The 18,967-nt window shown below is 33.1% G+C and overlaps 1 protein-coding gene across 1 annotated transcript in view; it reads left to right on the top strand.

Moving 5' to 3' along the window:
- The window catches only part of LOC141836388 (transcription initiation factor TFIID subunit 2), a 66,838-nt gene that overhangs the window by 16,298 nt on the left and 31,573 nt on the right, over positions 1 to 18,967 (top strand). Inside the window, exons 7-11 of the mRNA XM_074723869.1 lie at positions 1,858 to 1,942; positions 2,015 to 2,106; positions 6,154 to 6,279; positions 6,358 to 6,411; positions 15,028 to 15,093. Coding sequence (XP_074579970.1) covers positions 1,858 to 1,942; positions 2,015 to 2,106; positions 6,154 to 6,279; positions 6,358 to 6,411; positions 15,028 to 15,093 — 423 coding nt within the window. The remainder of the gene's footprint in view (positions 1 to 1,857; positions 1,943 to 2,014; positions 2,107 to 6,153; positions 6,280 to 6,357; positions 6,412 to 15,027; positions 15,094 to 18,967) is intronic.

Genomic DNA, 18,967 nt, shown 5'->3' with positions numbered 1-18,967 from the left:
CAATCTGAATTACGTTAGTGTCAAGTTGGCATGTATTAGACGAAGGCAATGGACTCTCTTTATGCAACATGATCTGCATAAAAGGAGCTGTAGAAAGAATCATCAGTTTGCTAGGGTTGATCCTGTAAATGACTCTGAATGAAATTCACATCTTCACTGTAACAAGATCAGGTTGTTTGTGGAAGACAAAGGCATTTTAGCTATGCATGCATACAATATTCCTTTTCTCTTCTGATCAAATAAATTATATCTTATTATGGAAATCTTAGCGATTCTTAGCATGCTATTTATACATGAAAGAAAAGACAACTACTGAATGAGAAAGTTTTGGCGAACAGTTTATGGAGAATTAGACGAACTACACCCCTAGTTGCATCATTATTTTGGTCTCCCTACCCTGTATGCTAGTAATCTTGTCAATATTGTTGACATCCCACCTTATCATGCTATGCGAGTGTCTAGCAGTCTTCGTAATTTTTGCTTGTTGATAGCTTCCAAAGGGTCTCCACCTAGTGAGATAAAGTTTAGTTGTTGTTATTGTCGATAACTTCCAAATGGTCTTTGTTCCATTAGGAACTTTATTTCCATGGGTTGACCCTTGCCCTTTTTTCCTTTGCTTTTAGCTGAGATGTTGAATGCTATGTAGTGAGATGCATTCTGAGAACAATTTTGATAAAGACTACTCTATTATGACAGTGATGAGGTCGAGAGTATTGTGACTGGCATTGCTAAAGCCTGTGTGACATTGCACTTGTCCTACCTTGTGAATCAGTAGGACCATCATTTCTTACTTGATCAACTCGTTGTTTTCCTCTTCCTGGATCCTGGTAGCTTTTGTGCTATGCAATCAACTATGTATTATGTGGGATGAATTGGATCTCCTGGGTAATCATCAATGGATCATTAATCGCAACTGCAAACCACAATCCATCTTAACTTTATGCTTTCAATCTGATTTTGGATTCACCTTTCTTGCATGAAAGATGCCAAATAGATCTAATTGAATCTAAGTCTCTCGTTCATTCTTTAGCCTTATTGTTGGCAACATGCAAGAATAATTTTGTTAGGGATCAGTTGATCTCACATTAGCTATCTTTAAACTGACCTGAAAAGAAAACCTTGAATCATCATGAGAGACTGATTTGGTAACTTCTCCATGTAGATAGATTTTTTATTCTTAACTGTTGGACACTTATTTAGCAATATCATTTCCATTTAGTTGATACCCACTAATCCCCATGTCAATTTAGTTGGATACATAATAAAAATCATACTTTCTGATATCTTAACACTCTTAATTAGTAGCATTTTATCTATTTGCTTAAGAAATGGTTTGAAAACTTAATTTTAGATTTACACTTGGCTAGCAGTAGTGAATATATCAGAGTTTTATCTGTATTCCTTGTCTCTTATGGTAAAATTTATTAAACAAAGAATATCCCAGATAAACAAGAATTAGAATGATGCTCAGATCAAGTGTTAACTGTACATGAAGTATAATTCTTCAGCTCTTGTATCATTATTGTTCCATTTTGGCATCTATTATTCAAATTGGAAAGATCCTCAATTACCTGCATCAATCTGGAACTTTAGCTATCAAGTTAAAAGCATGATCTGGAACTTTTGATGGTTGGTGAAACCAGTAATATTTGTCCTAGTCAATTCTGTAATTTAAACTATTTTTAAGCATGCCCACCAACTGCAAACATGCAATGCATCAATGGTCTGATCACAGCAATCTAACACTATTGCTACTAGTACAGTCATACTCTGTTGCCAGTGTGTCAACTAGGTTGCTTGTACTCTTTTCTCTAATTTCTTATATTTTATTCAATTCTTACCACTTTGAATCAACAGACAATTGATACCAGAATTAAGCTTGCTCATGCTCTTGCAAGGCAATGGTTTGGAGTATACATCACTGCAGATGAGCCAACTGATGGTAAATATTAAAATGACTAAGTTTAACATGGAGAAATTGACCTTCAATAATGTTGACTTACACTGGTTGCAGAGTGGTTACTAGATGGCCTAGCTGGCTTTCTGACTGATACTTATATCAAGCGCTTCTTGGGTAACAATGAGGCACGTTATAGGAGGTACAAGGTATGAACCCCTTATGTATTTTACCTTTTTCCCTTTTGACGCATTATTCCTTTCTCAAGTCTTTAAAACACTTTTATATCTGCTGCAAGTATTTCATAGTACATAGATGGCATGTGTGAAGATTCCTTTTGTTATGAAATTAAGTAGGGAACACCACTGGAAAGTCAATATTTTGAGTGATACTAGCTATGGTTACAAAAAGCATATGCAAGTGATATGTAATCTTTCCCATTGCATCGCGTATATGGTACATTATGAGACATATGTAGTCGATATAAAAATATTAAAAAAATCTTAAAATATTAAAAATAACTATATATACAAATAAATCTGTATCTCAGAATATCATGCAAATATATCTCCATATCAAGATATATCTAATACATACTAAAATGCACAATAGCAATTGTGCTACACATTGATGGAAAGACCAAAATGTCAAGCAAATCTCCAACACCAGTGAGAGGGATATATTAAAGCAACACCAAGAGCATGCCTAATGGTTTGACTTGATGCTTCTCATACTCATCTCAAGATGAGTGCAAAGGCACTAGGGGTGCGTTTGGTTCAAATTATCTTGCATAACCTTAGTGATTACTAGGTAATCATATAACCAAAATTATGGAGAATAAAACATAATCTAATATTGTTTGGTTCAACTCTAGGTAATACTATAATCTAATTTAATATTTACGGTATTACCCTTAGTTTAATCCTAAACACTGTTGTCACTATATCAATTTAATTATTTTTAAAAAATAAATTAAATTAATAATATTAATGATAATAATAGATTGATAATATATATAATAAACAAATATAATTGATTTATAATTTTTAAAATTTAAAATATATTTTAATAGGATAATTTAATGAGGGTGTGAAAAAACCTATTTAAATTATCCTATTTAGTTAAGAGTTGATTGAATAATTAACTAAGTTTAAATTAAAAAACTAAAGTTCACTTCTAATTACTGTGTTGTTTTATTCCTGACGTCGTCCGCGTTCCCTCCGTAGGCAGAACACCGACGCTTCGAGCAGCGGCCCGTGGTCGCTGTCACTTTCTAGTGTGATGCGGTCGCATCGCGATGGAGAGTGGCAGCGACCACAGCAGTTGCCGGCGGCAGAGAACACCGACACGTCGAGTAGCAGCTCGTGGCTGCCATCGCTCTCCAGTGTGACATGGCTTCGGTAGTGGTTGGCGTCCCCTCTGCAGGCAGAGAACACTGGCACGTCGAGTAGTGGCCCGTGGCCATTGCAGCTCTCCAGCGCGACGCGGCCGCGGCCAACATCCCCTCCACAGGTAGAACATTGGCGTGCCAATGCCCTCAGCCGTGGGGGAGATGCACGGTTCGTGGAGGGTAATTTTGGGAAAAAATTGTTAATCCTGAAATCGTAGAAAACCTTAAGCTTTTGAGGTTTTTTGATTCCGGATTATATTCTCTAATTGTTGATGTGGCGGAGATATTGCATTATTGGGAATCGTTGATTACCTAAACCAAACAGGGTTTTTGTTGATAACCTACCAAGCTTATCAACGATAACCTCTAACCAAACGCCCCCTAGCGGTTTTGTGTAATCTGTTTTATGCAATGCAACCATATTTTAAAGAATAAAATAGATGATTGCATCACCTAAATCTATCAAAAAGTTAGTAGGTAAGGTATAATGATCATAAACTAATAACTCTAAGGGTGCGTTTAGTTCAAGTTCTCATACATAACTTTGGTTATGTGATTACTAAGTAATCACATAACTAAGATTATAGGGTATAAAACATAATCTAATGTTGTTTGGTTCAACTTTTTTATTTGTAGGGAATAAAACATAATCAGTTTAATATTTACTATATTACCTTTTATTCATTTAATTTTTAGAATAATTAAATTAATAATATTAAAATTAATAATATTAATAATGATAATAAATAAATACAATTTATTTATAGTTTTTAAATTTAAAATAAATTTATATATTTTAAATAAAATAATTCATTAAAATAATTATTTTAATAAAATAATTCATTCAATTAATAAATATAATTCATTAATATTATTTTTTAAAATTTAAAATAAGTTTATATATTTTTAATAAAATAATTATTTTAATAAAAAATTTGTTAAATTAATAAATATAATTTGTTAATTTTATTTTAATAAACTAATTCATTAAAATAATTATTTTAATAAAAAATTTATTAAATTAATAAATATAATCATTAATTTTATTTTTTAAAATTTAAAATAAATTTATATATATTAATAAAATAATTCATTAAAATAATTATTTTAATAAAATGAATTATCTCTTTTAAATTTATAAATATTTAAATTAAAAATTTATTGAATTAATTAAATCAGTTTCACTTAGGTTTCACGGTATATTCAATTAATTCAGTTTTAAAATCGGAGGGTAATCATGAAAAAAAATTTCATTAACCTCCGAAATTGTAGAAAACTGGCAAGGTAATCACATTCCTGGATTATAACCTATTTGCTGATGTGGCAGTGATGCTGCATTACTTGGGAATTGATCATAATCTAAATCAAACAAGGTTATCGTTGATAACCTTGGATAGATAACTAAGGTTATCAATGATAATCCCCCAAACGCCCACGGAGTAGATAACCTTGGAATTTTATAATTTATTTTTTAAAATTTAAAATAAATAAATATATATTAATAAAATATTTCATTAAAATAATTATTTTAATAAAATAATTCATTAAAATAATTATTTTAATAAAATGAATTATCTCTTTTAAATTTATAAATATTTAAATTAAAAATTTATTGAATTAATTAAATCAGTTTCACTTAGGTTTCACGGTACATTCAATTAATTCAGTTTTAAAATCGGAGGGTAATCATGGAAAAAAATTTCATTAACCTCCGGAATTGTAGAAAATTGGCAAGGTAATCACATTCCTGGATTATAATTCATTTGCTAATGTGGCGGTGATGTTGCATTACTTGGGAATTGATCATAATCTGAATCAAATACGGTTATCGTTGATAACCTTGGATAGATAACTAAGGTTATCAATGATAATCCCCCAAACGCCCACTAAGTCTAATTGTCATATATTGTCCATGATATGAGTAATCTTAACTAACACATAATTCTCATCATACAGCAATCACTGTCTACTCTTGGGTTGTATTGTAAAATGGGTTCACAGCATTAAATTGGATTTTGAATATGACAATAACGGCTTATTATAAAGTATAAGAACTCAAAATAGAGGTTCATGATACTCACAACCATACATCATATGGTGATCAATCACATTGGAGCTTTTGGGGCCTACTTTTATTGATATCTCGTTCCTTTTATTTCAATCTAAGTCATGCTGGTCCAATTTCCAGTTTTCAATTGAGATGTCTTGATAAACATGTTGATTACCCAATTCAAATCTCAAATGTCATGGATCAATATCTGATGTTACTACAACAACAACTACAATAAGTCTTATCCCACTAGATGAGGTCGGCTATATGGATCCTCCTACGCTATTGAGATCAATATTTGATGTTAGCGATGCAAATTTATGAAATTGATCTTTTTCATGTGACTCCATGCTCTCTTCTAATGCAATACCGTCATTCTCGTATTAGGAGAGACTCATACTGATATGATATTGGTAAATATGCCCTTAATAGAGTGGTATGCCACAAGTTGATAAGTTTGTTATACCTTTTCTTTGTAAAGTTCATAATAAGAATTTTGAATTAAATGGACTATAAAACTGCTACGCTTGTTTCTTGAGCTAAACTAGTCTAAATGGGAGGGATCAATAGGGGTGGGCCATTGTCAGCATGAGTGGGCCTCTGTTAACCTCTACAAAGTATGGGCGTGACTAAGTAACAAGATATTGTCTTGGATGATATTGCAATTGACACTCATATCAAAATGTTAAACCTTGGTAATATTGTTCAATTATTGTAGTTGAAATTTGCAAAGCATATCTAGAACATCTTTTTTTTTTTTTATCCTCTAATACCCAGATTGTCCTCAGAACCTTGTTATCTGGAATTCATTTGCAGGCTAACTTAGCTGTTTGTAAAGCTGATGTTAGTGGCGCTACTGCTTTGAGCTCCTCTGCTGCTTCAAGTGATTTATATGGGACTCAGCAGATTGGTTTGTATGGAAAGATTAGGTCCTGGAAAGCTGTAAGTCAGCTACCTTGTGTTTTTCAATCTCCTAGATTACAAAGATCTTTAACCACCACATTTTGCTATTTCTTACAGATTGCAGTTCTTCAAATGTTGGAGAAGCAGATAGGTCCAGAATCATTTCGTAAGGTATATTTTTCTTTTGCTACAGTCCAGTCTTGCACAACTGCTACCTTTTCCTAAATCCTTGCTCCTTTTTTTATTGTGCATGCTTTGATTGAATTTTGGATAAATTGTTCTTCCATGATAGATATCATCGAGATTCATAGAAATAATCCAAACAACTACTAAATGAGTGCCAAAGTAAGTATAATAAAATACCTTTGTTGGTTAATTATAATAATTTCTAAACCACCTAACATTAGTGTTCATTCTTGAAATCAGTATTGGTGCAATCATGCCCCAAACATGTAGTATTTCATGTGGTTTCCATGTGTACCAAGTTTAAGTTAGAAATTATTTGTGATCTCACATTGTATGTCAAGTATGTTGGTGCAGGAAGTTTGGTAAATCGATGAAGATCGGATATTTGGTGAGGAAATCCTAGCAGGTTAGAAGATCGGATGTTAGGAAAGGAAGTTCAGGAAGGTCGAGGACTAAATTCTTGGTAATGAGGAAGTCCCATTAGGTCAGGAGATCTGATGCTAGGCAAGGAAGTTTGAGGACCATATTCTTGGCGGCGATGAAGTCCCAGTAGCTCAGGGAGACTATATGCTAGGCAAAGAAGACCCGAAGATGAGGAGATTCCAAGCATGAAAATTTCGAACGCATGGATGCCTTTTGACTGGTGAGCTATGAGAGTCTGTGAATTATATGCTTGGGGCGTGAGTAGAACTCAAAGATAGATGAAACTTGATCATTAGAATGATCAAGCCTAGGTACACAATCGACTGGAACATGGTACCAGATTACTAGTGTAGGAAGTCAATCGATTGTATCAGTGTATCGATTATAAAATTTTAAATCCTATTGGTTTTGGATTTGTGGTTTTGATTAGTCAATTGATGATTACTAAATAGTTTGATTGAAACCTCAAGCCCATCGAGCTTTGTGGTTTTGTGTAGTCGACTGATGGACATTAGACACTCAATTGATGCAATGCTTAGGAAGCTTTGTGGCTTTGGCTAGTTGACCAATGGACATCAAACAGGTGAGTTGATTGATGCAACCACGAATGTTGTTTAAGTTTTATGATTTTGGGCAATGAATTGATGGTCATTAGGACTGATGGACATTAGGTAGTCGATTGACATTACCATGAATGCTGTTTAGGCTTTTGTGGTTTTTGGTTCAGTCGACTAATATAACCACAAAAGCTATTCATGTTTCATGGTTTGGTTTAGTCGAGCAAATAACATGTTTGCTAGTCAATTCGAATTTAATTACTAGCAAATAGAATGCTTACTAATCGATTGATTAGTTGACTTGGGTTAAAAGACCAACAAACAAAATGTTTACCCATCGTAGTGCATAGTTGATTCAGAGTGAGAACAGTCGATTGATCCTTGTGCATTAATCGATTGATTATATTTCAAGAAATAAATAATTAGCTGTCATGAAGATAAGTTAAGTTGCAATGCTTTCAACTAGTCAACTGACAGTTGGACCAATCTGGATCTTGATTTAAATATAAAAGGCTACTTTAGGCTTCATCTAGGATTATTTGATCTACAAAAAGGCAAGTTCTCCTCGCCAACATCTAGAAAATACTTTTAAACATTTCTGGTGCTGTCATTTCAGTCTTCAAGTTTTCTCATCTTCTTTTGTACTCATTTCTTTAATCTTTGTAAAAGAAGACCGCTACAATTGTAAGAGGTTTCTCCACCTCCAGTGTTGCCGAGAAGGAGAATGATTGAGGTGCTCTTAGGAGTGATCCATCTGTGGGGCATAGCCATGGAGTAGGATTCCTTGGGGGATTGTTGAACCATGTTAATTTTGGTTTACTTGTGTTTGGTTTGTAGTTGTGTTTCTTTTATTTTCCATTGTGCACTAACAACTCTACAGAGACATGAAAGTCTAATGTACGATTTTGAATGAGGTATGCTACTTGCATGAGAGTGGGGCTTTGAGGGTTATTGTCTCTTGTCTATGAGAGGGGTGACACCAAGCAATGGAGATGTTGCAAATGTGAGGGGAACACAGACCACAGGGGAATGCTCATGAACAGAATGAAATATTAAATCTGATGCTAGGTTTTTTCTTGAGTCATATACTAGTATTTAGCACAAATTATTGGCTTAATAAATATATAATAATTTAATATGATACTAACTTGATTCTGGTTATTGTAAAATAGCATATCCAAAGTATAAAGAATCCCATAGAAGTCACAAGTACTAACTTGATTCTGGTTTTATTTGCAAACTTTGATTTGTTCTAGTTCTAGTATGTAAATAAACTGCAAATATGATCCAAGTAATAAATGCCCATGTTTCCTTGGGTCCCATGCTTCATTAACTCTTACTGCTCCATAAAGCATTCGTAAGGCTATAAAGCTAAATTCTTAACTAATGATACAATTACTCAAATATTCCAAACGTCGAGTTAATTGATATTTATAATAATTTTGAAATGAAAGAAAAGAAATGTTCTTCTTTTGTCATTTCAATACAATTAATCAACCATTCAACCAACTGATAAAACTTCTTGTTACAAATAACATCTTGTTGTTGCATCTAAACATATAAATGTTGACTAATTCGGCTAACATTTAACTTGGTAAAATTAAATGGTTGAATAATTGAAATATTAGATCATGCAGAAACACACATTGAATGCTGGGATTATGCCTTGGATTTTCGGTAGTAGACCCTAGTCAAAAGTTTTGTGATTGTCCTAGAAGAAATAAAACAAAAGATAAGGTAGAACTATGTCATATCAGTTGCACCCAATGCTAGATGCAGAGCTGCTTGAACTTCAAGAGCTGTCCATAATAAAGTCAGTTGTTGCTGCTATCTCCTCTTAGGTTCTTGCTTCCATAGCCTGAGTTCAAAGGAGGAGATAAGAGGGCCCTAGCGAGAGTGTAGTTGGAAGTCCCTATTAAAACAATTGAGTTATTATCTTTATGTATAAAGATAATAAATTAGCTAGTAAAAAGGATTTAAAATCATCACAAACCCTCCTTTTTGTTTCCTATTGTAATTTTTTGGTTATTCTGTTATTCACTAAGCATAATTATTATTTTTATAGTCATGATTATTTTTATTAAATATTCATCATAAATTGGTAAATCAGGATAGAGTTAATAAAACAATACTATTAATAATTTAATTTAATTTATTTATTATTAAAATTATTTGAGTTAATTATCACCGAGCTGAATAATTTAAATTAGTACTAATTGTAAATTAACAATCTGATTATTATTAAACAATATTAATATTCTTTTACTAATTTAGTTGAGATAATAAATAAATAATCAAAATATTACTTATTATTTAGAATATCAACTTGTTCATTTAATTATTATGATAACTTTGTACTAAAATATTATTTATAGTACTCAAAGATTCTATCATAACCATATTGATAATATTGTAATCAGGTACCAATAATTACAAGTTACAATAGTGTAATACTCATTTTTACTTGAAAACTATTGGTGTTGGTGATGAATTTAATTAAAGTAATAGGTATTACTACTTTTAAGATAATTCACAATTATTATAATTTTTAATTTATCTTTTTAGTCACTACTATTCTTAATCAATTAGTATATGGATTAAAGTGTAGAATTGTGCCAATAGGCGTTGATGAATATTTACCGTTCTGTCTGTCGAATGACAAGCAAAATGGCATTAATATCATGACTTACAATGATGAAGAAGCCTCTATGCTGGGTTTTCAGACATCAATTAGGTGTCATGCAAAAGGGGTATAATATCGGTGGTTGCCTTATGTAGTGATGAAACTAGTAAACAGAGACATATTAGGCAGAGAGACAAGGGGATTGAGAAGGATTGTTGAAGGAGATAGGGAACAAGATTGCGTCATTGATGCTTCATTGGAGGGTGAATGTTGCTCTTGCAGAGAAGTGGTTTGGCGACGAGGTATTAGATGTGGAGGAGAAAATTATAAAATAACTCTTAACTTTCTAAAAATTCTACTAATACAATCAAATACAAGTGAATCACACTATCCTAAATATAAAGTTGGTTTAGCTCTAGATTAGCCAAAATGAATTCATATGCATTTGCCCCGCCCCTAATCACCATGTCTACTAGATAACCTCCCCTAACCCTAAACACTTTACTTTAAAAATCTGAATGGTTAAATCGGTTCAGCTTGATTAAAAATTTGAGATATAAACATTTAAATAAGATAAAATTCAGTATTTAACATTGGTTAGTTTAATTTAAGGGTATAAAAAATTTTCGAAGTCAAATTTTATTTTATAAAAAAATAATTTAAATCTAAAATTTTATTTGATTGAGTCAAGTAAGAGTTGAGTTTCAGAATTTTCATGCTTTACAGCTTGATACTTATAAAATAAACAAAGTGATGTTTAATGTTAAAGATCTTATAATTTTAAAAAAATATAATTACACAAACACAGAAAAATATTCACATTTTAAAAGCTAATGGTGGCAATTAATTAAGCTCAGTAAGTAATCACACTGAAGGTGATGAACTATCCAGAACTTTAGTTCATGAATCATATTCAATTCAGTAGTAAAAATCTATAATAAGATCTAAAAAAATACTTGAAATAAGAATTTACGAGCATACTATAATGTACGAACCACATCATTAATTAAACTATATAAAAATAAAACATAATTTAGAATGAGAAATAGATTCTCATCCTAGACTAATTTTATCAAATTTTTAGAATTGTAGTTGTTACAATATACTTTTGACTACGAAGTTCTAAATTAAAAAATTAGGATGAATGCAAGATTTTGCAAAAATGTTAAAAAATCACTTGACTTGGAAGAACTTAAAAATATTATTAATTAACATCTTCAACAATGAAAGCTTATGGACCTTCATGTCTAGAATTGCTTCAATGTTGTATGCTTTGCAAGCAAAACATGTTTGACTTTATAGAGCAACATAGAAGGTTGAATTTTCTTGTTGATTATTCCATCGTTCTAGCGACAAAAGTTGAGTGGATTATAAGTGTAAATCATTATAAAAAAAGAAATATTCAATTTCCAAGTGTCTAAAGTTAAAAATTAAAACTTGGTTGGCTGCAAATATTTTTGGCATTTACTTTGTTCCTTTTTGATTGCTTGTTCCAAGGAATGCAAACTTAGTGTTTTTTTGACTATTTAAATTTTTTTGGCCAGCCCTCCCAATGGATAAGGAAATACAGTGATTGATCTAGAAGTGGAATACTCTTTTTGCTCTTCTATGACAAACTCAACACATGAAGATGGAACTCGAATATTTCTTAGTAGATTAGCCTACTTTCTAAATTGAGCTAATATTTAAATAAAATAGCAAGATAAATTGGTAAGCATTAGAATTAATTTTCCTAATAATAATGAATAGTGTAGTTTCTTTCATGAGTAATTTTGATTATCTAGGTTCATAAAAGCAAGAGGGAAACTCTCAATTCACTAATTACCATATAAAATGCAATTGATTGGCTAGTATCGACATATCTATTTCTCGTATACACTTTCATGTATTCATAGCGGAAATATATAATTGAAAGAATGACATGCTAACACTAGATTTACATGTTTCAAAAATTACTATGCTTCACAATCTTGGTCTTGTCAGGTGAGTCACATTTGTAAATACGCCTTTTATTAGAGCTAATAGAGCAAGCATCATAAACTTCTAATCCTTTGATTGATTTAAGTAGCTCTCCTCTCCAAAAATAAAAATGAAATGAGTAGTCAAAGGGAGGAGATTACCAAAATCTCATAGAATGAAGCCTTCCCTATGGCTTTCAGGCCTTAAAAAGGGTGTTTCACTCGACACTTGTCACAACAAAATCACAAATAATTTCATGCACCTTTAACCACTTAAGAAACTTCTAAGCCTTGTATAAGTAATTCTCCAACAACTTAATTTTGCTCGCCTCTGGTCGATTGGAAAAGTCTCTATTTGACTACGAGTAAACATAGACAATCGACTCAAAATCTTATCTAGTCAACTAGATAAAGCCTCCAATTGATCGACAAGTCGACTCAAGAGTCAACTGAAATTCATCTTTAGTTGTGCGAATTGTCTTGGAGATCCTTCCTTTTCTTGGTTTACCCCTTGTAAGCGTATACAATGCCATATTATCGAGCTGAGTCGTCAATTGCAACTAGGAATTTGTTGCCCCTTGGTTGAAGTCTCTCTTCAAGCCATTAGGTACTCTGAACCCCTATCTAGCTATATATAGTTTTCTATAATGCTGCTCAAAAGTGAGAATTCATAATCTCTCATAACCCTTCTCATATTCACATTGTCGTTAGGTCTTCAACTTTATCAAATGCTCTTCAATGTCCTCGAATCCACCTTGCCTTTAGGTGCACCATGCCATCCTTTACCCCATGGCTACAAGTCCACCTATCTTGGGCTACCTCAAAGTTCACCTTGCTTCAGACCTTTGGTTCTTTTGATACACAAAGCTCTCTAAGATTCTTTCTGTGCCATTCTTACCCCCTTGCCTTTCCAGTTCACTTCCCATTGGGTCATTGAGCCATCAAACTATCCACAATCAAATTGCTCAATCGTGTCGAGTCATAATGCTCTCCAAGTTTCTATATGCGCTATTCTAAGTTCCTGCACACTTGAGGTACATGTCAACAATAAAAGTCAAATCTAAACCTTGCGAAACACATACCATTTGGTCGAACTCAATCACTTGGGAGCATCATTACACCAATATTTTACTTCCTTAATTTCGTTGTGTCATGTTGATCTTGGAAGTAAAGCTTGCTACGAATGGATAAAGACAACCGGGCAGGAGGATTCATTGTCATCTGCTTTGGTTGCCTGCTATTGCTACAAAAAGCATGGATTCGTAAGCGGGAGGAAGATGATTTAATCACATTGAGATTACTCGATCTTGCCAAGGGTAAGATATACAAGCAATTTGTATCACCAGCTATTGCACAAATCCTAGATGGCACCAGCGTTGCAGATGTGTAGATTCTTGTGGAAGAGATTGTTAGGGAGGGTGATCACGTGCTCAAAATCCTTTGCTGTCGGTTGCTTCTCACTAAAACAAGTGCAAGGAATAGGGATCATGGAGACGAGGTTATGCCCTTGCAATTTCTCTGAGAAATGAGATTTGGTCTCACTTGGAAGAAGAAGAAAAGGTCATGCTCACAATTTCTTTGCAAGAAGGGTGGTGATTATTTCAGCAAGTCTGCCCCGTATTAACCAACTCAACTATGCCCCGGGGGCAGAAGGGCGGTGATTACTGATTTGGATGATGGCGGTCATCGAGTGGCCGAATCTCATAGCTAGATCATGACATTGTGGAAGTGGAAGCGAAGAAGCGCGACTTGTGGAGGATGTTTTCCATGAACTCATGGTGAGGGAAAGAGAATAATTTAGCATATTATAAAAATTCCCTGCAAATCTAGAAAATTTTAATTTTGGCCTTTTAGAAAGTAGGTGCTGTAATTGCGATATCTATTTTGTGAATTTATGACAACCAATACAACATAATATGGTTGGACTAATACTAACTCTATACCAAAGCCTACTTTTTTTTTCAATAGATAAAATGGCTACAAGTTCGTTCATTTTCTTCCATAAATTCTATATGGGTTGGCCATTAGACTTGATTCAACAATTGAGAAACTGTACACCTTTGCAGTGAGGAAAGTTGTTAAAAAAATTCTATCTTTCGACAAGAATCACTGAACCTAATAGAATTTTGCCGAGTACAATATTAATAATTACTAAAGTGAACAAATAGTTCTGACAAATCCAGACACAACACTACAAAATTAAACATCTATCAACATCAGCACCATTTCTAACTCTAATAGGTCATTGAGTACTATAAGAGTAATTTAAGAAGTGAACAAATAGATTGTACATGTCCAGTCAAAACTCTGCGAAATTGAACACACATCAACATCCACAACTTTATGGTAAGATATGATTTGAAATTTCGTACCGTGTCAGGTGGTATGGTCGAAACACATTGTTCCAAGAAATTATTGAAACTCAAAAACTACTAGACACATGTAAATATGTTGTGTCAACCATATTGATGTTGATGAGTACCATGTCATACTAACATTTGACATCCTTGACATGCTACAAAATGCGTCAAGATGAATTAAAATAATGTTTGATATTTTCTTAACTTTTTTTCTCATGCAATACAATGTCAAAGTCGTACCATTTCATATGGAAGTTAGGAATATAGATGTGCTCTTTTTCTGCTTTTTGTTTTCATCTCCTTTCCCATCCAGTTCTCCACTGACAACATAGGTTGAACCATTGGTACGGTACTGAAACAGGATCATTACAGCTAAAGTCCGAAACTTCTACCTTGGGTAAAAGTACACAAATATTTTTGTAAGACTTCCGCCAAGTAACAGTAGGCAGATGCCTTATCTAATGTTGAATAGTTCTTTCTCCATCTGTAACTATTACTTTATCATGGATTATTGCTCTAAGGTGATATATTTATCACCTAATCTACATGATTATGCTCAAAATAATTTACAGACTGCTGCTTTTGCATTTTTTTATAGAAGTAATATATTTAAAATTTAGCTTTATAGATTTTATATAGTCTTGGGAATCTTTATTATTCTCTTTACTTTTCACTTTCAGATTCTTCAGATTATTGTGAAGCCAAATGACTCAACTCGTTCCATGAGAAAAGTGAGCACTAAAGAGGTTAGTGAATGCTAGCAAAGTTACTTATATGCTTTATGTTATGAGGTTGCAGTTGGATCTGCTTATGCTAACTTGGTAAAGGTACTCATTTCTTTAACGTGTTGATATATTTTGTTGGTTATGAGAAATTTCCATCAGTAGAGTCACATCACGTTTTGTTGTATTCATCAAACAATAAAGAGTAGTTAGTTAATAAATTGTTTAAAAATGTTAATGTCTAACAAATAATGTAAAATATGCAATTTCTACCAAGTTTATAAGACATGATAGAATAGTTGCAAATAAAACCTTAACAAATTTAATAATAAAATTCTGTAATTTTAATATTCTAAAGTACATGAAACGTTAAAAACATCTTTAATTAGAGGCAATTATGTTATAAAATATTCATCATTACATAAACACCTAAAAAAATTACTTAGGTGGTTGTGTTAATTTTGACTATCTAAATGATTAAATGGTGGTTTGAAATCTCTTACTGTGTTGTGCAAATAAGTATCATGGCATGTTGACAATACCTTGGCATGCTTTGACATGCTTTAAAATGCTTATTCTTTTAAAGCTTGTTTATTTATAATTTTAATTGATTATCTAATTCATCTAGATTTATTTTCATAAGTAAATGAGTGAAGTGAAATAATATTATAGGAGTAAAAAATATATTAATTTATTTCATCACACATTCAAGTAAAAAAAAGAGTAAAATCCTTTTTAATTCAATTACTAATTAATGTTACTTTATTATAAAAAGTTGTAGATGATTAAATGAATAAAATTCAACTAAATGCATATTTGTATACTTTAACACATGCAAAAATGTATTAGTATCATAATAATATAATACTATAAAATTTACATTAATTGACTATCGAAGTGCTATATTCGTATTTTTATTAAGTACATAAACAAATTAAAATTTAAAATAAAGTAAATTCATTTTGGCATAGTTTGATGCATACTTTGTGTTACTCCCCCTCAACACACTATGGAAATTGTACTATTCTAGATAGGGACCAAAACTTTAGCATTGGATCATACTTTAAATCATGAATCGTGATATCGAGCTGTGCTGGTCAACATGGGTGGAATTTATAGTTCTGCTCCCTGATCGACATTGTAATGATTCAGCACAAGCATAAGGCGGAGACGCGAGGCGGCAGCGGCCTCGCGGAGGCCTTTGTGAGGTTGCGAGGCCGCCACAATCTCATGACAGCTTGGTAAGCCGCCGACTTATTTTTAATTTTTTTTTTTTCTTCTTTTCCTCCCATCTTCATCTTTTTCTTTACTGTTTTCAATAGTTAATTCCTTTCTCTCTCGATAATTTCTTTCCCTCTCGATAATTTCGTTCTCTCTTTCATCTGTTTCTTTCCCTCCTACATCCTTTTTGAAAGGTAAATAAAGACTTAAGATTGTTAGGAAATATTTCATTCCCTCATCCCTCTATGAGGGAAACAAAGACTAAGGAAAAAAAAAGATTTTTAAGGATGAATGTGGAGACAAATTATTAGGAAAAACATCTAGAGCAATCAAATATTAATAAAAATATTTTTTAATTAATATGTTTTATATTTAAAAAAGTATCAAAATTATATTGGCAATGCATGACACAATATCGAAACTTTATCGTTTTGGCCATAAATTAAAACTCTGACATGGCTCGAAATTTTAAACTTTGCTTGAAATCTTTCCTTCTAGTTAAATAATCTTTCTTATGTTTGTTTTTATATCCTTCCTCCACAACTTCACTACCATGTGTTGGTACTCTTGCACAATACCAGCAACCATCCAAACTCTAGCTTAGAATGTCATTTTAAACCTTGATTTAATTTTTTTTTTTTTTTACAAATTAGCATTTGTTTTTGGCATTTACAAAATTTATCACACTAGCATGTTTTAATTTTTTTTAGTCATGGCTCCATTTTTTTCTACATATTAATGAGGAAAAAGCAACATTCCTCTTAATATAACTGCAAAATAAAGAGTTGATTATAAGAATATTATTTCCACATATGAGCTATGCGTTTGATGTGTGGAAATGATAATGCTAAAGATAGGAATGTTGACACCACAACTGAAGGTGTGATATAGTTGCTGCAAGCAATATTCTGTTGGTGTCGCCATGATTTTGGATTTCAATCATTTGAGATAATTTGTACTCGTGTAAAATATCCAAGCCTTTTTAAAAATGTTTCTTGGTTTGTATTTGTTGTGTATGAGTCTGTGTGGCACATTGATTTGTGCGATAATGGAGTAAGTTGATTAATTAGGTGTATGCTAAGTTGGACCCTAGTATCACATGACACAACATAAGATAGATTTGTGTTCCTTAGTTGATCATCTTACAATTTGCATAAGGATCGACTTACTTGGAAATAAAATTAAACCTGAGACAAGCTCAGAATCTAATTTTCCTCAAGCAAGATTCTTACAGAAATTCAAACTCACAGACAGGCTCTCAAACTCTCAGATTTATTTCTTGGAACAAGCGGCTTGGTGTTGCTCAAGTCTGCTTGAACCTCGCACACTTACTAGCCTTATATAGCTGAAAAAGTTGTGCAAGCATCAGAGCGGGTGCATTTCTTTGCCCCATCGTCCTTTGATCTTTCACCCTTATCAGCCACTTAAGACTTTACAAACTTTACAACTCACCCTACTGCTAATAATATTCGCAAAGGACGGCTCCCCGGGGCTCAATCCTTTACATTATTAAAGCGACTCTATTATTAAAGCTACTTTACAGCTCACTCACCTTCCTCGGGCTCACCACAGCTTCACGGGCGGACCATCTTTATTTCGGTGCTGATTCTTTTCATCCGCTCCACGATGCGTTCCAAAGGTCACGTCGACTTTCCTTTATAGCTGGCAGATGCGTCCTCCAGTGATTCTGCTATCCACCTTCTGCATTTGCTCTATGAGAAAAGTCCACTTCCTTCATGCAGAGAATCAATTCCAGCTCATGCATGCTTTGTAGGACATGACTTAAAGCTTGCTCTTCTATGTCGGCCATTTCCTTTCTTTTGTCATGTTCCTCTTTGGACAATATTCTTTTTGAAGACTCACAGATAAGATCTTCATACCTTGTCAGTAAAGGGTACTGGGTGGAGGCTGAGGCTTCTTCTTGTTGAGTTACGGTTGTGGACTCTTCTTCTTCCGTCGGTTCCTCAGTAAGAGCGGCAATCTTTTCCGGCTCTGTAATCAACCTTGATAAAGTGTCAGCAAACAAATTCAATTTACCGCCTAAATGTTCAAAATTAACCTTGATACCTGTACCGGTAATAAAATCTGTGAAGGCCAACCATCTGACACGTGATGGCTTATTTCTTGCCGTCTTGTTATGGAAGGAGATGATAGCCTGACAATCTGTCCTCAGGGTAATTTCTTCTTTATCCAGGAAGTGAATTTTTAAGGCTGTCATAGTTTCCATAGCGGCAAAAATCTCGGCATCTATAGTAGATTTTACTACTGGGAATTTTCCATGTGCATACGCACAGATCTTTTCTGAGCTTCTGGGGTCATATTTGTTCTTCTTCCACTTGCACACCCCTCCCCATCCGGTCATTGAACCATCAGTTTCAAGTATTATATACGCACCTTCTGGGGGTACTTCTAAATCAGGTAGATTCTTCACCTGCTCCTTGATTTGCTTGACCAATTCCCAATCTGATGCTTTCATCCTCTTATCTCCGTGTACTGAAGTCTTCTCATACAACGACCCTAATTTAGAGCTCAGATTAGGTATATAAGTTCTTTGCATAATTCAAAATACCTAACCATGAACGAAGGCCCTTTTTTTCACGGAGCTGTTCATCCTTTACTTCTATGATTTTCTTTATGATGTGAGGTTGTAATTTTAACCTTCCCTCACCAATTTCTG

Source organism: Curcuma longa, chromosome 10 (genome assembly GCF_044706935.1).
Source record: "Curcuma longa cultivar G26 ecotype Majalengka, Jawa Barat chromosome 10, ITB_CL_G26_1.1, whole genome shotgun sequence".
NCBI classification, from domain to species: Eukaryota; Viridiplantae; Streptophyta; class Magnoliopsida; order Zingiberales; family Zingiberaceae; genus Curcuma; species Curcuma longa.
This window is presented reverse-complemented; position numbering and strand designations above follow the sequence as displayed.